Genomic DNA, 23,933 nt, shown 5'->3' on the forward strand with positions numbered 1-23,933 from the left:
TTCTTTTACCATCACTGCTAACAAACAGGCATGTGAATTAAACTAGTACAAGACCACAAAAAAATCAAATGCCTCGTCACAATGTTATGACAGCAGATGATGTGCAAAGGGACTTGACTCAATTTTATGTCTTCAAATGAGCAACAGGTTCAGGAGAGACTGTTCTGATCCTTTTCCACAACCCACCACAACACACAGGCCACAGAACAGCTAACTTTCTAGCTTACTTTCTAGCTGCACATCAGTTCTTTCTTGTTAAACCATGGGCTCAGAGCTGTGGAACCACTAATTTGTGAGAAACTTCTCCCTCCAGAGAAGAACTAACTGGAAACAGCCCTGGGGCTGATGTAAGCATTAAGTACATGGGGAGTCTCTGTCCTTAGGTGGCTTGCCCAAGCCCATTAATTTTTTGTGTGTGTCCCCCATTTATATAAGCAATGTTTGCATGAAAGGGGAAAGCAGGTCAGCCTAGTCAGCTTGCCACCATCTGCTTTTATTCAGAGTTGCTCAAGATCAGTGCCAGTGGGATCAGTGCCCATTAAAGGGGTTTATTGTGTGTGTTTATTTTTTGCTCTTTACAATGAAGGCAACAGCAATTACTGTAAGTTTGTAAAAGTGCATACAAATCATAATCCTCAACACAAAGCTGCTTCAGTCAGATCCCAGCATGTTTACAAATCCTAGACAGGCTGTGAGAAAGGCTGTCCTGGCACAACAATTTCCATAGACTGGGGAGGAGTGTGGTTGTGTCCAGGAGATCAGAGACTTGTATTTAATAGTTATTATCAAGACCATCCTCTGTTTGCAATCCACAGCAGCTCCAGCTGATTCACCACCACATGAGAATCTTTGACAAAAGAAAAAGCCTCACATTGGAGCTTGACCCCCAGACAGGCTGACAATAGATGGATTTATACAACTAAAACTGGAACTGGTGAGAGATCAAAGGTATGCTGCCAAAGTGGAAATAGCAATTTAGAGCTCTCAGCTAGTACATTACAACACCTAAGAATAGTTATGCAGGAGCAAGAGGTACCCTCTCTTTAAGGAGAATTCTGCCTAGGATGTGCCTGGCCACTGGAGACACAAGCCACCAAAACCCCTGAAATGAAACAAAATATCAGCAACACCCAAACAATTAAACAATTGTAAAGAAACCAACTTGCACTGGCAAAAAGGGTGAAAAAAAAAAGGGAAAATACAGAGAATTCTATTCTGCACTGCTTTGGTTCCAGGTTGTCACAAGTGTTTGAAAAGTAAATGCAATTATGGATCATTTCTTAAAAAATAAATTCCAATTAATTTGGATGTAAAATCCTTCACATTTTTATGATATGCTTCAGAACAGAAAATCCCCTGAACCTCCTGGTGTCTGGGTGATGTGATGTGGGCAGCTCAGCAGGTGCCTGGAGGAGGCACCATGTGATATTTTGAGGTAAAAAGGGTATAAAATGACAGGAAAAGAGGGAATGGCCTTAAGCTGAAGGAGGGCAGATTAAGGTTAGATATTAGGATGAAACTCTTTTATTATATGGGAGGGGAGGCCCTGGCAGAGGCTGCCCAGAGCAGCTGTGGCTGCCCCATCCCTGGCAGTGTCCAGGGCCAAGGATGGGTTTGGAGCAGCCTGGGACAGTGGGAGGTGTCCCTGTCCTGGGCAGGGGGTGGAACTGGATGAGCTTTAAGGTCCTTCCAACCCAGACCTGTCTGTGACTCCATGATTCAATGAAAAAGGACAAATTCCAAATGTACACTGGGTGCTTTGTGCATCAGTGCCACAAGTTTTCATGTGCATGGAAAGGGGACTGGTCCCTCAATATTTTCACTTTACAGCCCCTATATATGACTGGAATACCAGGCTTAATTTTGGCACTGCTCTGAAGTTTAACTTGTGATCTGTAAAACACACTTAGAGGGATGCCACAGGTCACTGGATTAGATCACCTGGAAACTTTTACACTCTATGTTTAAAGATTAAATTTTGGAGTATTTGCTTTTGATCCCCAGAAAATCTGAATAAAGATTAGCAAAAAATCTAAATATTTGACAGCTTCCATAGGAAGTAGTGCTTTCAGTAGATCATGTCACTTTGCAGAAGCTTTTCTTTTCCTTTCTGCACAAAAATCCCACCTGGTGCTGGAATTTCACTGAAAATCCCTGCTGCTGGGTTCAGAGGGCTTGGTACAGGAACACAACCTGAAATTCAGCAAAATAAATATACTTAAACATGAAGATCTTCTCAAAAGGGAGGCTTTGTTCTTTTTACTGTATGAAAAGTTCAGAAAGGTTCCCTGCACAGATCACCCAAACACACACCCCAAGATTCTCCTGAGGGCTGGATGAGGGAGGTGTGAGGATGCAGAAAGCTGAGCAGATTTCATGGGTGTAAAGCACCATCAGCACAGGCACCAAGGGGAGGCTAAAAAGGGAATTTTTCTGCCTTTGCACATGGCAAAAGCTTCAGCACAAGGTCACAGCAATGTCACTGCAGCAGAGAGAGCTGTGACACTTAAGGAGAGCTGCAGGAAGAGAAGAACAAACTCTCAGCTTCTTAGAAGTTGAAGGAAATTGCCAAGTGATCTGTAGGAAAAGGATTGGGGAGTAAATGGTGTGGAACTGGCCTCCAGAGAATCCCTCCTCCCTGAGCACAGCACTCAGCAGGAAACCCTCAGGCTGCAGGGCAATATGACACTGCTTGGTGCAGTTTTCTTCAAGTATAAACTCTGTTTTCTTGTTTGTTTTTTTTTAATTTCTCCATCTGACCACTTGTATTTCAAAAAATCAAATTACATTCTAGGAACTCAAAATACAAACCAGAGTTGTGCTTCAATGTTTGTAGTTACAGCTCTTCACACCTTTAGGACAAGTAAGTGAGGGGAAAAAAATGACAGGTGTATGAGTCCAGAGAACCATTTCCCAGGAAGAAATCTTTTGGGAATGGCTACAAAGATGTGCACAGTCCCATGAAACCCACAGCAATTGCTGCTGTTTGGTTCCTCATGACTCAAACCTGAAGCAGCAGAACACACCCACAGCAGGACATCATCATCCAGAGTGACAAATTCACACAAGACTTTGCCTTAAGCTATGAAAAATACAACTTCTGGTTTAACATTTTGTCTGAAAAACAACTGAAGTAACTCAGTGGGAAAAGAAGCAGCCACAGATATAAATGACAATTGTTAAGAGATAAATAATATTTACAAAAGCCAAGAAATTAAAAGCTCCTGTTGTAAATGTACTACAACACAGCTAAATATTTATTTACAGGAATTCACAGTAGACACTCTCAAGTGTGGCTAGTGAGGATTTTATGTAGGATATTATTCAAAATGCACACTTAATTACAAACATGCATGTTTTCTACTGCACAGGCTATTGTGTAACTCCTATGGACACGTGCAGAATAAACTAAACCTCCTTGAGAAATGGCAAACTAAACTTGGAGCACCTAAAAGCTTTTTTACAGAAAAGACAGAGCTTCTGTGGGAAATGCAGCCTTGCATTTCCTGACTTGCCCAAATGTAAAATACATTAACTGAGTGATGTTAGTGAGCCACCTGATAGCACAGAGAGGTAACTGGATAGGAAAACCAGAGGAAAAATAGATCAGAAACATCCCTGGAAGAGTTCAAGGCCAGGCTGGATGGGGTTTACAGTAACTTGGGACAGTGGAAGTGTCCCTGCCCATGGCAGGGGGTGGAACTAAATCATCTTTGAGGTCCTTTACAGCCCACACATGTCTGTGAGTCTGGGACAAGAATTCTGAAGAAGCACTAAAAAAAAAAAAACTTACATGAAACATTTGCCTGAAAAATGTCTTAATTCCAGCTAAGTGATTCAATTCCTCCAATTTCCAAGATCTTCTCTCAGAAATTAGGCAAATTCAAGGAGTAATACAGACTACACAAACTATTTCAGCCTCTCAGGTCGTGGTGGTTCTCCCTACAGTGTGGAAGAAGGGCTCTGGTTTGCTGCTGCATCCAGGGTGGTGTGGAGAGTCTTTGGCAAAAGCCTTCAGTGAAATTCAGGCCAAAAAAAGAAACAGCAGGATATTAAGGGAAAAGTAAGCTTTCAGTAGAATAGTCATTGAGTTTTACCAAAACAGTTCCAGTTCTAAGAAAAAAAAAGAAAGACCTTTAGCCTTATCCTAATCTTCTTCCTTCCTTGAAGCATCTGTTACAGATTTGCCTCATGCCACAATAGTTTTAAGAAAAAATAACCCAAAACCTAACTCAGAGCAATTCCTGGCTGAAGAAGAAAGACAAAGAAGTATTTAGTTATAGCCATATTTTCAGCATTACAGCTTTCAATACAGCCTAATGTCAATGCTAACACAGAAGCAGCCCATTTTCAATACAGAACAAGGACTATGGAATTTCTGTTTTTATACAGATTGTTTTAAGGGCTTCTTGTCCTCTTATTCATTTATTGCACAGATCATCTCCTCCCACAAGCAGTTGTGCAATCTCTCTGTGGCAACAAAGCCAATTGCTTAGTGTCCCAATATTCCTTTCCCATGTATTTACACTGCCTGAATATAATTCACTAGCTGGAGATAAAAAGGAATTACTATCATCAAGTTGTGCTCTCTAGGTCAGATTTTGAGAGTCTATGCTGTAGGAAAATAATTAAGTGAAGATACATCTACCTCTGAGCTGCTCATATTAAAGTTTAAAAATGCTCTGCACTCAAGCATTGCCACCTGTTCTTTCATTTTAATTTCAAAAATTCTGAATCCCTTTAATGCAAGCCTGAAAATGCTTAAATTCTGGAAATATGAGCATTCACCAACCACAACAATTACTATCCTATTAAATTCATGAAGATATATGAAAGAATGGTACAAAGATTAAAGGGTATTATAAAGCCAAAAATATATATGCATGTATATTATGTACTACAACTCTATGTTTTCAAACCACTGTCTCCACTGTGTCTAGAGAAGGCACAAATTTCAATTAATAATACATCCAGGCTTGATTTTCAGTTGTAACTTTTCAGGAGACTTTACCCTTTCAGGCATGATATTGCAGCAGTCCTGAACTTCAACTTTCATTAGAAGCCATCAATCAACTTTCTTTCAGTAAAAACACATGTTCACTGCAGACCACAGACATTTTTAAACAACAAAAGAATGCTCTAATGTGTGTATATATGTTTATGGCCACAGAAAGATGAATCAAAGCTTGTCATGTACTTATCAATTAAACAAAAATGGCTTTTTCACGTCCAACTTCAAGTCCAAAATAATTTTCCTTTTCTCCCAACACTGTGAATTCACACTTCATCTCAGGGCTTTGGATTTCTTAAACTTTAATACCAATCCAACCACTTGCCCTTTTAACTCTGAAAAAGTACCTCAGTGGTCCTGCCTCCAGAATGCTTCTCCATTTCCAGGCAAGCATTCCTTGTCCCTTGCTATCCCAGGGAAAGCAACCATCTGACATGAAGCTTTTATAAACAAGGTGCTTTGAACTTACAGTAACAGATGTGCTTAATTTCAAAATGTTGCATTTACTTAAACCCACGTACACTTATCATGTTGCAAGCTTTCCTTTTTCTTTCAAATGCTTCTTATTAATTTTTTAGCCTCAACTTTTGGCCTGATTAAAGTCTCTGTGGTGAAGCTTAGAGAGAGAAGACATTCTAGTTAAAAGTGACAGACAGTTGTTTCCATTCCCTAATCCTTGAGATTTTTATTGGCTTATTAAATATGTATACTTTGAATGAGATTTCAATTATCCTGGTATATAAATCACACTTTTTTTTTTTTTTGTTCCTTTCAAAGAAAATTGACTACTGCCATCTCCTGGTCACATGTTTTTAGCTGACAGACACAGCTGGACCATCCCCAAATTCCTTGTGTTACAGCACAGATAAATGCAGAGGTAAAAATAGGTAAACACAGACCTGCAATAAGTTGTGCCACTTCAGCTCTGGAAGTGTTTCCACTAATTATCCATAGATAATTTTTACATTATTCATAACTTTCTTCATATGCAAACCACAGTTTTGAAATTAGGTTCCAAGTCCCACGACCAATAACATTGGCCTGAGGCTTTTCTTACCACTTATAAATATTTGAAGCAAAATAATTCCCTCAGAATTCGATGAGATGCTTTAAAAAAAATTAAATGGAAGAAGTTGAAAGAATTATTTTTAAAAGAGCTTGAAGGAAGAATTTCTTTGTGCTAGGGTGGAGCAATTATAATTGCATATATTGTAGACAGGCAGGTTTTTAGATTCTTGTTCTTAGAATGGAAGATTAAAACTGCTACACATCTCACTGCAGCACCTCCACAAACTTCTTATCTGCTAAAACAATTACTCATGGCAGTCATGTGCACAGTTTATGTTATTCCAACACTGACTTGAGCTACAATAAACAAAAGATATTCTCTCCCTCTCTTTCATCATCCTGAACACCTTTACTAACACTGTTAAGCAACCTCCAAAAATAGCAGAGATAATACTTAATGTCCTTCAGAAGAGAAAATCATTATCTGTTACACACCAGCTTGAAGCCCATTTCAAACCAGGTCATTTTAGCATTGAAAATATCTCTTTTATTCCCACATTTGCATGATCTTAACTTCACATTATCTCCCAGTTCTCCTGCAGCACTCCTGTGTTTTCTCAAGTGCACGAGCCACTCCCTCTATTCCAATGTTATGAACATCTCATTTGCTGAACAGCACTCCACAAAGCAATTAAGATTCAGTTGACTACAGAAAATGCATGTTGTAATGCTCTTGGCAAATCCAAATTTGAATAAATACTTAATTGCCAGCATTCTCATGACTTCCATACAGATAGGTTTTATAGAACCATAGAATGGTTTGGGTTGGAAGGAAACACAGAGCTAATCCAGTTCCACCCCTGCCATGGCAGGGACACCTTCCACTGTCCCAGGCTGCTCCAAGCCCTGTCCAGCCTGGCCTGGGACACTGCCAGGGATCCAGGGGCAGCCACAGCTCCTCTGGGCACCCTGTGCCAGGGCCTTCCCACCCTCACAGGGAAGAATTTCTTCCCAATATCCCATCTAACCCTGCCCTCTGGCAGTGTGAAGCCACTGCCCATTGTGCTGCCATTCCTTCCCTTGTCCAAAGTTCCTCTTCAGATCTCTTGGAGCCCATTGACCCCTGGGAGGGACTCTAAGGTCTCCTTGGAGCCTTCTCCAGGCTGAATTTCCCATCCTTTCAGTGCACCCCAACAACAACATAACTATGTACACACACAGACATCACTTTGTACACCTGCATAAACTATGTATACAGAAATGGCTGAAAACGTTGTAGTGATGAAAACCAAATTTAAAAAAATCAGCATTATTATGTCAGTACACAATAATATTCAGAAGTGATGTGCTTAACTGAGAGAACTCTGCATATTGACATTTATTTACCTTCTGGTTCCATCTCCTCAGATCTCAGCACAAAGATAACTCGGGGTATCACAGTTGGAATGGGTGCAGCAACTTGGATTTCCTCCTAAGCATCAAACATTAAAATCACATTACAAATCTCACTTTTGATGTAAAAGCACAGTAAGATTACATTCAGCTTCAAGAAACATCCCAAGAAGTTTTTAAAAGATTCATTAAACGTGTGCACTTGCTCTCCCTGCATCTGACTTCAAGAGAATTCAGCTCTGAATTAGCCTATTACAGCTATTCCCTCTAGACAAACATCCTGGGAGCAGCAGCAATGGATGGAAAAGTGCCATTTAGACCTGGAGACACAGGAGATTTTCAATTTTTACTCAAAGCATGTAGTGGAAAGAATATAAAATTTCCCTGGCTTTCTTCAATACCCAGGATATCTCCCTAGGAATTTCCCTCTTGACTAACAAGAGAAAGATGAAAGAGAAAAGAAATATAAAAATTTCAGCACACATACTGGAAAACCCAGGCCAAATCTAACATTTATTTCCTTGGCCATGTTTTTAGAACAGGTTGCTCCAAGCCCCATCCAGTCTGGTCTTGGACAGTTCCAGGGATCCAGGGGCAGCCACAGCTTCTCTGGGCACCCTGGGCCAGGGCATCAGCACCACAGGGAAGAATTTCTTCCTAATCTCTAACCTAAATTTATCCTCTAGGAGATTCAAATCACTGTCCCTTGTCCTGTCACTATATGCCTGTCTGAAAGACTTAAGCTTTTTCTTAAAACAGACAAATTTAAAGCAGACAAATGAGGAATTGTTGAGATGGTTTTCTGAGAGTGTGAAGGTCTCATGGAAATGTGACTGGAGGACACCAATATATAAAATGAACATTAAATGTCAACAGCACAACAGTTCTTATGGGTCCACCTGAAGTTCTTTTTTTTTAATTGGATTTATAATACAGCAAAACTCAGTTTAAACTGAACTGAGCTGCAAACAGAAGTTGAGAGATAACACAGATTCATAACCTACAATTATGCATTCCTGAAGATTAAAAAACCATGTCTTTTGAAATACTTAAAAAAAAAAAAAAGAAAGCTAATGAGAATACCAAAGTGACAATCCCTCTTGAAAAATGTGGATTGTATAAAAACATCCATACTTATAAAAGAATATTATGAAAATATTTTGCAACCAAGTGATTTTCTAAGATTTTAACAATGCATTTGGGACTTCAAATTATTTAGATTTACCATGTCTGGAATGTGTAGCCACGCAAGTATGACTTCAGTGTTCCTGTCCCTCCCATGATCAAAATGATTTATTTAGAATAGGAAGAGCCCAGCTTCCTCCAAGTCATTCTCTTGCTTCTTAGAGCTAAGACCATGGGGGCAAAATGGCCACAAATAACAGTCAGTTCCTGTATTGCTGCACAAGAATGGACAGGAGGGGTCAAAGTAAAGATGCCTTTAGTCTGGCTTTCTGTCTAACAGTGGCTAAAAGCATATATAAATCTCAAAACAAAAAAAAGTCTGATGCCAGAAATGGAGGAGCAGCCAAGGAATTTGGGTAGATAAGAAAATTCCTGTATGACTTCAGCCATTTGTTTTGGACTGAGTGACCACACAGACTTCACTCTTCATGACTAAAAGGCATTTGCTTGTGCCCTGTGTGCAAACCTGACCTACACCAGAGCCAGAGGGCAAACAAGGCTGGCAGCTGCACATCCCTGCCACAAGGATCCTGCTCACACAGGCTGCAGAAACCACCCAGGCTGTGCCATCACCTCCCAAGGCCCAGCAGGACACCCTCTGAAACCCTGCAGTTTCTCAGGTGTCCCAGCAAACTGCTCCTAAACAGATTTGTCTTCTGGCTTTGTACATAGGTGGGACAGTTTCATCTCAATGAAGGCAAACACTGTCTGGAGATGAAGAACAAGATGTGAGAGTCAGTGACTAACCTGTGAGGAAATCCTTCAAGATGCCTGAAGTGATTACTGCCTTAAACAGTGCACAGAATGAATGAATCATCCTGAAAGTCTCAGTACCTCTTGCTCTCTTAGCTGGTATAATGTTACCAGAAAATCTGTCTCCTGCAGGCAGTGACAAGGCAGATCCAATGGCAGATGCCATCCTTAATTAAAGCAGGGGAAAGCTTCATCCTTGTCACAAGGTAGATAAATGCTGTCACAACAAGCTTTCCAATCACCTGGTACAGGCATCATTTTTTAATTTCAGAGAAGGATGTACATACCTAGAAGAAGATCTTACAGAATATGGCTTACCCACAGGAAACATCTCTCCTGGATGGGACAATGACTTATGAGTATAATCACCTCATAGAAAAGATGGAAAGTTATCCTGTGAGAAAGTGACTTAGAGTCTTAAATCAGGAATAACCACACTCAGGAAAAAAACACACCCAACAAATCCAGAGTTCTGGGGTTTGGTTGTGTGGTTTGAATGAAGGGTGAGTTTTACATGCCAGCAGGCAAAAAAAAAAAAAAAAAAAAAAAAAGAAAAGCCACACTAAAAGTTTATTAAGATAAGGTAATGTATAACTACCTACAAAAGAAGGATAAGATAATATACAACTATCTGCATATTTTCTGTGAAAGACACATGTGCTACCCTCTCTGTCTCTATTAGTTTGGCCAGAATCCACTTTTGGCTGTGAACAGTAATTTCAAGAAAGTCTATTCTGGTGAACTCAGAGTAAAAGAGGTGTAACATTAAAAATCTTCTCTGAAGATGCAATACAGGCAACAAATTTAAGAACTGCCCAGACACCAATGGCACAAAACACATCAAGGCTCAAAAACATAAACTCAAAGGCAGTTTAATGCAAGATACTTTAGATTATTTTTAATACAAATAAAACATCAAATACAAAAAAAAAAAAAACAACAACCATCAGGGAAGGACAGAATTCATCCACACAGCAACCATGGTAAGTATATAATGCTTTCAAACACACTGTGAAGCTTCATATATTAGAGAGCAGCCTGCCACCTGATTTCTAGCTTTTGCCACTTGTATTTGAATTTAGTTGGCAAGTAAACCATCATCTCTTGGTAACAGCACATACTAATAAAGGAGCAAAAAATTCCTGTCTAGGTTTGAAGCAGAGATCAATAGGATGCTCCTCTACCTTTAAGTGCTCTGAGGTTCATCATCCTCACAGCCTTTCCAACCCTGCCCCTCCTAAGACAAATGAAGCTCCTGGAATGCTGAGTGGGTGACAAATCTCAGCCATATATCCAGGATATTATCCTGCACTTGAAGGACTGTGCCCCTAAAACATGGGAATGCCTCAATTAACATTGTATAGGACTGGATGATTCTCTGAGACCTGTGAAGCTGTGAGGAAGTGTAGAAAAGATAAAAAAGAAGGTCTGAGTTTTAAAGAAGGGATATTGTATGGATTTGTCACAGGAAACACCATCACCTTTACTGCACACATGGACTTTGCAGCTTCTCAGCTGAATGTGTCACTTGAAATGCACCAGTTCTGTGATGTCAGGCAGGATAGTGAAACAGGAAAATTTATTTTCCCAGGTTTCAGTTTGCTTTTTCTGACTAGGCACAGGAAAAATCCTTTCAGCTCACCTGGGACAGATCCTCTGAGAGTGGTGTAATTCTGTAGCTTGGCTGGGTTGCTGGCAGAGCAGAAGTTGAACCTGGCTGTGACTCCAGTTCAGTCAAAAACATTGGACTAGGACTTGCATCTGCATCTCCAAGAACTTCTGCTGAGAGAAAAAAATTCCTTCAGGAGCTGGAGCAATAATCTCCTGGTCAACTCATGTGGCAGAATGTGCAGCCTTTCAAACTTCCAACAGTGGGACATGCAATGTTAAAGAGAATAATTTCCTCCTTACATGGCTCACTGTATACCCCTTAAATTGCTCTTGTGGGGATAAAAATGAAATAAGAAATACATGTCTGTGGAAATTGAAAAAATAAATCAGCTTTATCATCTGTAGATTTCTAATGTGGCAGCATCTGAGAAAGCTTCAGAGCTGTACAGTTCATCACACCATTATATGCTTAATGAGCTTTATCACACTTACTGGAAAGAAATTGGAAAAGCTGCTTTATTAAATGTTTCACTCCTGTATGAACTAAAAGAAACCTGTATATAGTCTTCTTTAAAGGGATAATTTGCTCTCTAATCCAACATTTATCATGGTTTTGCAGCCTGCAAGTGTGTAAAATATTTTTATGAAAAATGTACTGACAGCTCATGAACTAACTTTAGCCTTCTGCTATCATACAGAGCCAAAGAATGAATTTTAAGCCTAATTAACTATAATCATTGCTTAATTAACTGTAATTATTGTTCACTTTAAGACTGCATGTGCCACATTTCATTTGCATGTTGGTTTTATATCCTTTAAGCACTGAAAACAAGGATTTATAAATGACTGATCATCAAGATGCTACATAAGCAACACCTGCTCCATCCTAAAAATGGACATTGTGTTTCCATATTACAAATAAAAACTGGTCACAAAACTGAAAACAACCCACAGACACACAATCCCCAAAATTCTCAGAGACACCTCTGTGAGTGACTCATTCTGACAGAGGAACTGTTTCCACTGCAAGGTTTCATGTGCAGAGATGCACACCCTGAAATATGTGAAGTCTGACACCCATGGGTATAATTACTATTTAGTATTAGCCCTGAAAATAATTATAAAATAAAATGATGGACCTGCACTGGAGCTGTTGTGGCTATCAGGAAAGAGTTGACTTGCACTAAGCTGAAGGACAAGAAATCACATCCCAGTGCAGAGAGAAAAAAAAGGTTTGGGGGGAAAGTGGAAACAATCACAGATCATTCCTTGCACCCTTCACCCTCCCCTCCCTCCAACACAGATTGTTTTCTATTCAGTGTTGACTTCACTCACAAAAGGACTTAGAAACAAGGATTTCTGTTCCTCCTTGATATGAAAACAACTCCTGTCTTGAAAGCAGATCCAAGCTTTTTGACAATGTTGTTTCCTTAGCAATGCAACAAATTACTGTGCTGAGTTAAGAGGTGGGGAGGGAGGGAAGCAAAATTAAAAATCAGCAGAATGCAACAGAACTCAGTCTGGGACTATAAAGATTATGTAAAAGCACAGGGCATGCCCCTATGAGTAGTCCAGGGCACTTGCCTCCTCTCAAAAATATACTGTAATAAAAACAACACTCCAAGATTTAGAGATGACCTCAAAAATCAGTGCAGAAACACACTGCTGGTGGATTATCACATGCAGGAGCTGGTTTGATAAGTGTTAAGATATTTACAGGACAGACAAAGGTCATCCTAAATTAAGCTAAATAAATATAAAAATTTATTTTAAAAGATACAAGGAGATCCAGTCCTGTTGTGCCAGATACAGCCATGGACAGTGTGGGCTGGGAGGAGATAAGGACAGACAGACACAGGGACAGGTTCTGCCATTAACAGGCACCTTCCAATTCCATGGTCCTGAGCACCATTACAGACTCACAGAAATCCCAGAATCACAGAAAGGTTTGGGTTGGAAGGGACCTTGAACCTCATCCTGTTCCACCCCCTGCCATGGCAGGGACACCTTCCACTGTTCCAGGATGTTCCAAACCCTGTCCAGCCTGGCCTGGGACACTCCAGGGATCCAGGAACAGCCTCAGCTCCTCTGGGCACCCTGTGCCAGGGCCTCACCACCCTCCTAGGAAAGAATTTCTTCACCACATTTAATCTAAATCTCTCCTCTTTTAGTTAAAACCATTTCCCCTTGTCCTGCAGATGATCTGATCACTGATTTATTGCCACATCACAGTGTCCTTGGTGCTGACTGACCTCTACCAACACAAAGTCAAACAAGTGACTTGGAGAAATCTCTTATCTCAGGAAAACTCATGCAACCAATTTTCAAACAACCTTCAACAAACTACTTTAAAGCAAAAGTTTGACAATGTATAAAGTACCAGAACATATTTTCAAGGCTGACACTGGTGTAGTTGTCCAAAATGTTACATCACAGCTGGTTTAAAAGGTTACTGTGTGACCAGTTCAAATGTTAATCACTTCAAAACCAAGCAAATATTCTACTTTCTCCAAGATTGTTTTTGCCACGTGTTAAACACATTTAATTTCAATCCACTTCCTACTGGTCAAGGGTTAATAATGTGAGATAAGCTTCTCTTGTCAAATTCATAAATGTGAAAATTAAAAGGACAGAAAACCAGCTGTTTGATCACTTTAATTTACACAACTTTTGATGAATCAGTGCAACCACATTTGTGTTGCAACACTCTAGTAATTATTTCAGTTTAGTTTAAACATATTTAAAACCACAGTGAACAAAATAAAGACTTTCTACAGGCTTGCAGCAGCTACATTAAACAATTATAGATGCACATTTTCAGATAACAACAGAGAACAGAAGATAAAAATTAAAGAAGAGGAAAGATGGACCACTGGTTCCAGCACTACTTTCAACTGAAATGAAATAAATGTCCCTGTTTTACCACAGCAACATATCCCTGCTTTGTACAAGATGTGCTTGAGCTATCCATCTGGGAAAAAATTAATTTTCATATCATTAGAGGGATACATGGAGCTAAAATATATAATGCCATTTATGAGCCACTGCAGCATCACCACGATGGAGTGATAAATGCAAAGAGGAGACAGACAGAAGTAGTTTGAAGTGCTGGTGGTAACACCTGTCCAGTGGAAACTGTTTCCATCTGTTCCTTAGAACTGAATTTGACTTAAAAGAATAAAATAGACATTTTACAAGTTAACTTTTCTATAAGCAAGTGGGTATTTGCCATGATTTTTTTCCCAATTATAGGAAATTGCTAAGAGGAGTGAAGACAAGGCTTGAATTAAATTCAGTTCTTGAAAGAGGATCACTTATAATTTCATTGTAGGAATTGCCTTCAAATTTTGGATTTTGAATATATGGTCTGGAATGATTTCAGATTGTGTTAAGGAAGATCCTCAGAATCCACATGACTACCACAGAGAAGAAATAAGAATATAATTGTACCTCCAATTTGAGCAAGCTGCCCTGGAGATGCAGAACGGAGACCCTGGCGTGGTCTGTTCCCAGAGATCTGAGCAGATGGATGCTCCATGAACATGGAATTTCCCATCAGGATTCTGTCCTGTGCTCTGGTCAGCCTTGGTCTCTCACCCTCACTGAGCTGCCCAATGCTGCCATCAGAATCCTGCAGAGAACACCAAAACCACAGCACATGTAAAAACCCAGTGTAAGTCTTCCAAACCCAAGCATTGTTTCCTAATTACATTAACCCTGAAAGCATTTATAACTTAAGTTTATTCTATTTGCTTGATAAAGAAAACAAACCTTGGAGATATCATCTAGATTTGAAGTTAAGATCTACATTTATCAGTACTGGACAGAAAAGAAACACTTGCAGCCAAACTTTATTTATTTTGTTAGTGGTATCTCAACATGATCAGAACCTAAGTTACATTTTTAGCACATGAAGCCTTTGATATTATAGATTTAGCCACTGTTGACTGCCTGACCTTGAAACATTGGCAGCATCTAAAAGCTATTGACTCTCTGCACTGCATGTCAGATAAAAGCTTCCATTTTCAAGTAGGTTTGGAGGGCATTAAAAATAGAAATGGTTTCCTGGATCCTGACTTTCAAAGCTGAGGTTAAACCCAGCTTGTTCCATGTAGGAAAACAGGTGGAATCCACACATACATGTGCACAGTATCACTCTAAGGTAACACAGGGAACACCCAGGAAAATGTTGATTCTCCTCTAAGGGAGGAGAGACACCTTGCCAGAGCCTGGGGGGAGTTTATGAGTGCCTTGTATGGACACACTGAGTGGTCTGTGACTATGGGAAAAGGATAAAGCAAATTAGAGCTGCATTTGTAATTGGCAGTGCTGATCAGAAAATGTCACTGCAATTACAGGCAGACTTGGAGTTAATGCTGTAGAAATCTTTTCACCAAGTCCAGCCACTGGAGCTCATTAGCAAAATAAAGAAAGACAAAGGAACAGCCAAGGAGGTGAGTCAAGCTGGTAATTATTTAGACTAAACTGACCAAGACAGAAGGAAGAAACTGCATATGCATCAGTAGCATCACAAAAAAAGTAAGATCTGCTGTAAATAAACGTGTTCATGAACCATTGCTGCAGTATTCAAAGTTCATTTCCTTCAAACATTCCTCCAGCAATGTCAGTTAGAATAAACACCCAGTCCAAACTGCTATTTTCCAACACAGAAATAACTCAGATGTGTGACAAAAAAATTGTGATGCAGATAATTACATTTTTCTTTGAGTGTCTTTTTTTTCTGCCAACTGAATAGGAATTTTTGAGGTTTTTTTTCCAAGATCAGTATCAACAGCATGTGCAAAGTGCATGTAAACACTTGCTTGGTTGTTCATAGCTCCCTAAAACACTCCTGTGGTTGTTAAATGCAGGGTATTTGTACTGTTAAACATTCCACCTGTATTGCTGAAGTGACAGAAAATTCCCTGGTACTCCAAGTGACAGGACAAACCTGGGACATGGGGACACAAACATACCTGTTAAACGAGGTACATATGATGTACAGTTTGTTTATAACACTGAGACTTCAGTGCTTTTAAAGAGCTTTTCACAAGAACAAAGCCAACAGAAGTGGGATCACTTGCAGCAGGGAATGAAATGTATGAATCAATAGGAAGGATAAGCTTGGGATATTTTATCTACTTTTGAGTAGGAAAGAATCACTTCAAAACTACTATACTGGAAAGCCCAGGACTGTAAGTTACTTCCAAGGGGAAAATTCCTTCCCTTACCAAAACAAGTGCTTGATTTAATTTCTTTAAAATTGTCAGTACAGGATCCCTGTGGCAGCCTTTATCCATTCTCCTCAGCACCTGCCCTTCACTTGGAGGATCATAATCCTAGAATAAGGAAACAAACAAACAACAACAACAACAAAAAAATCCACATGCTTCAAACTGGTTTTTGGTAGGAATTTCATTCTTACTTTAGCTCACAACCAAGCTTTTTTTAACAGTAAGTTTCTACATGTCATGAAAATTCAAGCATTTAAAAATAAGCAAACAGATGACACACAGTTTTCTTTTACCCACAAACATGCACATTCTTTATTTGATACAAAAGACTGCAACACTTAAAGAGGAACAAGCCCCTTCAGGCCTCCAAAGATCAGGAAAACATTTAAATCCTCACACATCCTTTGCTAGCAACAATCTGGCTGCAGAGCTGCTCTCACCAGCAAGGAATTACCTTCCTCAAGCAAACAGCCTGGACTGAGGATGGAGAAATACTAGGAGCTACAATCCAGCTGACAAAGAGAGAGAAGAACACCTCAGCAGGCAAATGTTCCTCTGATGAAGAGTATTTTAATTTAGGTTCATCTCATATCAGAGTTTTTTAAGCCCAGATTTTAAGAGAGGAAGTGTGGCAGTCAGGAGGCACCTGAAGATCTGCCAGTCTCACAACTGTGGTTGTTTTGGGGGAGTTCTGTGCAGAGCCAGGAGTTGGACTTGATCATTCTTGTGGGTCCCTTCCACCTGGGGCTGTTCTCTGATGTTCTTGAATGAAATCATGGATATTAAATGGGAAGCTATGCACAGATGAGGTGCTCCCATGAATGTGCAGAAAAGTTTAAGAAGCTTAGGCCAGGAGGACTCCTGTTCCAGAACATTAAACTTGCCTCATGGAGCTTGGAAGGGACCTCTGGACTTGTCTAGCCCAACCCAGCCCTTCTTCCAATGTTTGGCCTCTCCACAGTAAAAACATCTTTTATGTTTAAACCAAATTTCCTGAATTTCATCCTGTGTGCACTGCCTCTTGTCTTTCACTGGCTTTCTCTTCCTTACCTCTTTCCACCACATATTTATACATTGCTAAGGTCCCCCCAGAGCCTTCTCTTTTCCATAATGCCTCCTATAATTATGTCACAGCTACATCTTACCAAGAAGCTTTACAAAGTCAGAGAGAGAAAGTCCAGGCATTTGAGGAATAACAAGAGAGAAAGGGAATTGAGAATACCTTGACTTGGGAGGCTTCCAGAACCATGCACTACAGCAGACACTGGATAAGAAACTATTCTCATGTTTTAAGCAGGGTTAACTAACTCCAGACTCAGCTAACCCACTTTAATAATTTAATCACACAAGCAATTAAAATATGGCTCAAAGCTGCAACAGCTCAGAGCATAGCAATGTTCTATTCTATTTAAGATGCCTTAAAACTAGAAACAATAAAGAAATGAAAGTGCATAATAGCTATCTCTCACCTACAGAAGTATATAAATCACCCAACTTCTTTAAAACTAAATTAGTTTGTATAATGTGGTCTTTTTTCCTTTGGTGTTCTGAAATTCTAACATTCTTTGTGAGTAAGCAGTTCAAAAGTGTGAATTAAAAAAGCTGATGAGTGAAAATGTTTAAAGCACATCCAATGCAGCAGGATGCCTAAGGTGGAACCCACATTATCTCTGATTCTTTATCAAAGAGTTCCTTACCATTTCATTGGCATCTTGGAGAGTACTGGATAAGCTCTCAGTGAGGTTTGGAAGAGACAATCCTCTTCCTGCTAAGGCTGAAAAATATTTTAGAAACATTCAAGTTACAGAAAACCCAAGCCACATTCTTTAAGAAGTGCAACACTGTGCTTTAGTAAATTTGGAAATTCCTACTGCCTGATGTCTATTATAAAGACATATTTTCATTTTTCTTTTCATATTTCTTACACTTTGCTTTCAATATCAACTTAGTACCACATGGTACTTAAGCAAGGCAAGCCCCAATTATTTTCCAAGTTGATCTCATGACAAAAGAACAGATTGAATCTTTTTTCTTTAATAAACAGCAGCATTTTGTTCAGCAATGGGAAAAAGAACAGCGAGGTCTTGTCAATCTGCACAAACTGGAAGTTAATGCTTGCAGCTTTAGAAGAATAAGAAATAATTTAAATTCTGATTTCCACAGCTGGTTACTGTTGGACCCCAGAAACCTGGGTTTTTTGAGCTTTCTGTGCTTTCTGGTACTTGACCCCCTGGAGAACTCTGCTTTTGACCTGAGGCCTTGGAGAAGCTTCCAAATTTAAGTGATGGAGTTAAAATCACTGGTGTGGAGTTAAACAGAAATGTGTGATTTCACATGGTGAAGGGTTTTAAATTTGAGGTTTTTATAATATGGTAATAGGTATGGGACAAGATGAAGGATTTTAGGTGGTGTCTCTTTTGGGGCTCATCTTCCTTTTCCTTCATGGTTTCAGGCAGTAGTTTCTGGTTGGACAGATAGTGCTGCACTGAGGGTCACAGGAGTTTGGTTATTGGGTCAAAAGTCTAAATAATACAGAATTCACAGAATTCACAGAATGACTGGGTTGGAAGAGACCTTCAAGATCATCAAGTCCAACCCATGCCCTAACATCTCAACTAGACCATGGCACCAAGTGCCACATCTAATCTGTTTTTAAACACATCCAGGGATGGTGACTCCACCACCACCCTGGGCAGACCATTCCAGTATTTGATCACTCTTTCTGTGAAAAATTTTTTTCCTAATATCCATAGGTGTTAATTCTCTATTGGACTGTTTAGCTTTAAGAGACCTCCTAGCTAGCTGGGTTCACCCCCATTTTGCTCACTTCTAGCTGGTGGCTGGTTGCTGAACTTTTTAATAAACAACCAAGCCCGAACAGGAGAAAATTAATCTTTTTTGTGTTTTTAATCCTGGCTCTGAGTGAAGACAGACGAAACTTCAGACAAGCCACTAATTAAGTGGTGCAGATAGCAGCCATTCCAGGTTACCTGCTGCAGGAAGAGGATGTCCATAGGTGAAGAGCACCTCCCCTTCTGAGATGGGTCTGTCTGTGGTCTCAGTCTCTGTGAGGGTCAGGCTGCTCTCCTGAGTGGACACCACGGAGCTGAGTGTGGGCACAGGGGATGACACCAGGGCACTGCAGGGAAAGGGCTCAAAGGGCCTCACTGGCAGCTGGGGTGGCAAAACCAAAGCCTCTGGTTCCTCATCATTGACCACTGACATCTCCCTGAAGGTTAGAACATGCACTGTGAATACACCCAGACACACTGAGCAGAGCAGAGCAACATCTTAACTCAATATTGAGAAGAAACTAATTTGGAAGTATTTTTTCCAATGCAGGAGCACAGCATTTTACAGAATAACTCATGAGTTAACATGGTTAAATAATGTTATCTGCAAGTTTCTGCTTATAATTAAAAATTATCACATGTATTCCAAGGAGGCTAACACAAAAATTTAAATGCTAATAGCACAATATTTCATTCAGTCACTCTATGTGTTACTGGCAGGTGTAGCAATACAAATTTACTAAGTACAGTGTTCAGCAGGGCAATGAATAAGGACTGATAAATCCTGAGAAAGGCCCTGATTTCAAATTTTTCTCTAAATATGAAAGAGACAAGGAATTAAAAAATTGAAATCCCAATCCTGACTTATCTCAAATGCCTCCTGATATACACATTAAACATTTTTTTTCTGCTGACATTTTGAGCATATATGTGGAAAGAATATTTCAGTTTTTTGGATGGTACAGCCTGTTGGACTCACACAGTCCTAGGATGGAATGGTTCTTCAAGGACAGGACAGGGGATCTCTTCTTCCAGAGGAAGCTCTGCACCATTCCAAGGGTTTGGAAGCTTTGGACTTTCCCTTTTTTCAGCTGGGGAGTTCCATTCTGAGACAGGAGGGCTCGGTGTGGGTACTGGGGGAGGTGTGGTGACAGGGGTGACCACAGGGGTGACCACAGGGCTGACCACAGGCAGCTTGGCAGCTGCCATCTCAGTTCCTGCACAGGGGAAATCAAATTTCAGATCAGAAAGGAAAGTAGGAAGTGTATCTCAAACAGAGAGAGTCAGCTCTACCAAGCACTTGCAGTTTTTGTGGTATCTTTTGATACAGACTAGATTAAGAATTGCTTCTTTTAAGTACAGTGCTGGCACCTGAAGAAGTTTGAATAAAACCTCAATATCTTCCTCAAGGGAGACTGTTCTGCATTTTAAAAAACCAAGCTGCTTTACTTGAAGAGTGTACATTTGATTTAATTAACATTACAAGCACAGGAAGGAGCAAAAGACAGCTATTTTTCTGATGTGAGAAATTGTGGAAGGGTTTGGAGGGGGGAGAAAAATCACACAGACCATAGAAATGTGCATTAATTTTGAAAATAGAACTGTTACCAAATAAAAGGTGTTTGCTTTCTATATAAATTAGCCCATAAATTCTTGTAGAACATGAGTTTGCACTTGAATTATAGCCTCAAGAATATTTATCTTCAGAGATAACATTTCTTTGAAGAAGAAAATTAAAGGCAGTAGATTAAAGCATATTTGCTACTTCTAAACTTCAATTATTATTTTCAATACCTGTTTCTTTAATTTTTTCATGTCCACGAACATCCTCACTCATCTCTGGAGGAGATGGAGACAAAACTGGAGTTTTGACCTGAGGCAATTTTTTTTCTGAAGGTGGTGTTGGTGGTGGTGTGGCCTGGGGTGTTGGCACTGGAGTAGGCATAGAAACCTCCTGAGGAGAAGAAAAATCATAACCACAGTTAGGATCTCTGTGCAGAATTCCTGCCTTCCCAGGAGCCCCAGAGAGCTGAGGAAGAGAGGGAAAGGCAGCTCAACAGGCAACAGCAACAGTTGCTGCTCCCATGGATCTAACTCCTCCAGGAAGCTGCACCAGGACAAAATAAATTACAAATGAATTAGGCATTAAAATGATTAAATGGCAAATCTTAATGTATAGAACAGAACAGACTATTTCAGTTGGAAGGGAACTACAGTCACCATCCAGTCCAACTGCCTGACCAATTCAGGGCTGACCAAAAGCTGGAATTTGTTGTTAAAGGCATTGTCCAAATGCCTCTAAAATGCTGACAGGTTTGGGATACCAACCACCTCTCCAGGAAGCCTCATCCCATGTTTAACCACCCTCTTGGTAAAGAAATGCTTCCTAATGTCCAGACTAACCATGAATTCTATTATTACATGGATTTTAACAAAGCAATTGAGACAATGTTAAGCAAAAAGTATTACATGACATGAATAAAATTGAGTCAGTATGATGATTTTATGGTAAGAACAATCAGCTAAAAGAAGATTACAAGCAAAGCAATAACCAAGGAAGCAAAGCACTAAAAGAAGCACAAACAGAATTGTGATGTGCCTTAAAAAGATGATAGCAATGGACATAAATCTGACAAGCAAATATGATGGCTGTGGTTTGGCCTGCTGTGGAGGAATATGCTGGACCTTTCCAGGTTTTTTCCAGCCTTGTTCTCTGACATTTCACACAGCAAACAAGGCACTGAGGCTACAGGAAGGTTTCCAGGCTAGTTTCTGAAGAGTATGTCCTCAGGCTGATGATTTTTATTAAAATTTCTCATGGGAAATGGAACCTGCCAACACATCTGGCAGCTCACACCCAACTGTGTGACATTGTGAACACCACAGAACACAATAATAGCTGAAATTCTGTTCTAGATAGGAGAATTCACAGGGAGAAGGGAGAAATCAAGAATGCACAAACTACATATTCAAGAACTCATGCTATAGACTGACCACAAATGGAAGAAGAAGAATTAAAAAAAATTGCTAGCTATCCTTTAACTTGTGCTAACATGTTAAAAATGTGGAAAGATTTTAAAAAAACCATAATTGGCTATCTGTGATTACATAAAGGCAGGCGAATCACAACTACAGCTCAAGGCATTGAGGAAAACCCACCCTGGAGACCACATCATTATTAAAAATATCTGTTAGCATTTTAGTGTTACCTGTGCTTGAAACCAATCTGAACTGGAAAACATCAAAGTGCTGCCCATCAGCAAGAGTCAAAAAGTGGTCCACATATGGATGGTTGCTTTCTTTAGGATAATCAAACAAAGGCCAAAGAGGACAAAACTGATCTCTTGAAGTGCACAAATGTATACAGCAATGAAAACCCAACTACTTCACCTAAAGGATATTTCACTTTAGGCTGAGAGAGAAATAAAAGGGAAATCAGATGATGCCTTGGGTTTTAGCTTTGATATTTTTCCAGAATCTCTTAGTGTGTAACTCTGAAACTTCATATTAGGTGTTGGTGAGTTCTGTTCACAGGGTAGTGACAAAACAATCCCTTCCCAGCTGGAGAATCAAGGACACCCAGCACCCAAAAAGCAGAAACAGCAGTGAGGGAAAGGGGGCAAGGCAGGGGCTGAGACTTCACAGCCTGGGGCTGTGCTTGGGTAATTGACCCCAATGGGTAGATGAACCAAAACTTACAAAAGTGTAAAAACTCGTGACCAGGACCCATCTTGGATTTGATTTGGGTGCAGCCCCAGCCAGGCTCTTGCACTGCCCAAGGTGAATCCTTTCAATAAATTCCTATTTTATCCCTTTTGCTCTGCCCAGTCTCTGTTCCAGGTCAGCCTTTCCAGGCATCACAGTAAATGCAGAATGAACAACAGAAGAAGTTTCTGAGCATCTGAAGAACAAGCTGAGAGGAACATCAGGCCCTCCTCAATCCATAATGGAGTGGAAGAGATGCTGGGGGGCTGAGGTTGAGCCCTCAGCAGTGAAACCTTTATTTTGCATACAGAATCACCTATTTATCCCTTTCAGCAGGCAGGAGGAGGTGTTTCAGGCTAACTGCACTGCAGCAGAACAGAATGACTGATCCCACTATCAACAAAGCCTTCCATAGCTGGATTTCTAAGCACAGCAATTTCCACAAGCATCCCAAAGACATTACACAACACCAGATTGCAGCACAGTCATGCTGTTATCAAAGTAAGAGCCAGCTGTCATTTGATTATCAAAGGGAACACAGGAAATTAGCCTGTATTACAGGAAGCTCTACTCATCAATTAAGCATTTATTCAAAACTACTGAAATCAAAACTCAGAAAGAATTAATAGTCATTTTAACAGATATTAAAAAATGGCTGCAAGCCCATAAGACTAAAAATAATATTGCTCTCAGCTTCCATTTCTTCTTAGACTAGGAAATTAATTTCTTCATCTCTCATTTGTTTGCAAGAAAGCAGAACAACTATTTTTGGTTGAAAATAACAGGAGATATCTTTCAACAACATGAAATTAAGTACCAAGTCCTTCAGAAGTTCAGTAGAAAAGCTTGAATAAAACACTCTTACCTTCACTGTGATTGTGCTGGAGGGAACACTTAGATCAGGAACTGTTCTCTGAGCCTTACTGTCACCCAGCATGGTTGCAATGGTTTCACTGAGAGCTTCCTTTACAAAATTATTTATCATTTCTGAGTCCACAGGGACACCAGCATTGACAAAGAGCTGAAATCCTCCACCACCTGCAACTTCAACTGAAAATGAAGGAAATGTGAATCACACAGCCAGGTCTCACTTCCTAAAATCCATGTTCTGTACTGCAGCCACACACTCTCTATGAAATTTAAAATATTCCTTTGCAAAAAGGGATTTTATTTTAACCTTCCAGATAAACAGTAAAGAAACAAATCAGGAGCATAAAAAAAGACAACAGCAAAGGAGAAATG

At 39.9% G+C, this 23,933-nt stretch overlaps 1 protein-coding gene across 1 annotated transcript in view; it reads right to left on the reverse strand.

Moving 5' to 3' along the window:
* The window catches only part of KIAA0586, a 70,452-nt gene that overhangs the window by 16,494 nt on the left and 30,025 nt on the right, over window positions 1–23,933 (reverse strand). Inside the window, exons 24-33 of the mRNA XM_079309288.1 lie at window positions 23,557–23,741; window positions 20,781–20,940; window positions 19,966–20,203; window positions 19,185–19,423; window positions 17,892–17,968; window positions 16,165–16,299; window positions 14,411–14,591; window positions 10,992–11,131; window positions 7,406–7,490; window positions 2,128–2,193 (exon numbers count right to left, since the gene is read on the reverse strand). Coding sequence (XP_079165414.1) covers window positions 2,128–2,193; window positions 7,406–7,490; window positions 10,992–11,131; window positions 14,411–14,591; window positions 16,165–16,299; window positions 17,892–17,968; window positions 19,185–19,423; window positions 19,966–20,203; window positions 20,781–20,940; window positions 23,557–23,741 — 1,506 coding nt within the window. The remainder of the gene's footprint in view (window positions 1–2,127; window positions 2,194–7,405; window positions 7,491–10,991; window positions 11,132–14,410; window positions 14,592–16,164; window positions 16,300–17,891; window positions 17,969–19,184; window positions 19,424–19,965; window positions 20,204–20,780; window positions 20,941–23,556; window positions 23,742–23,933) is intronic.

The sequence above is a fragment of the Erithacus rubecula genome, assembly GCF_903797595.1.
Source record: "Erithacus rubecula genome assembly, chromosome: 6".
Taxonomy (NCBI): Eukaryota; Metazoa; Chordata; class Aves; order Passeriformes; family Muscicapidae; genus Erithacus; species Erithacus rubecula.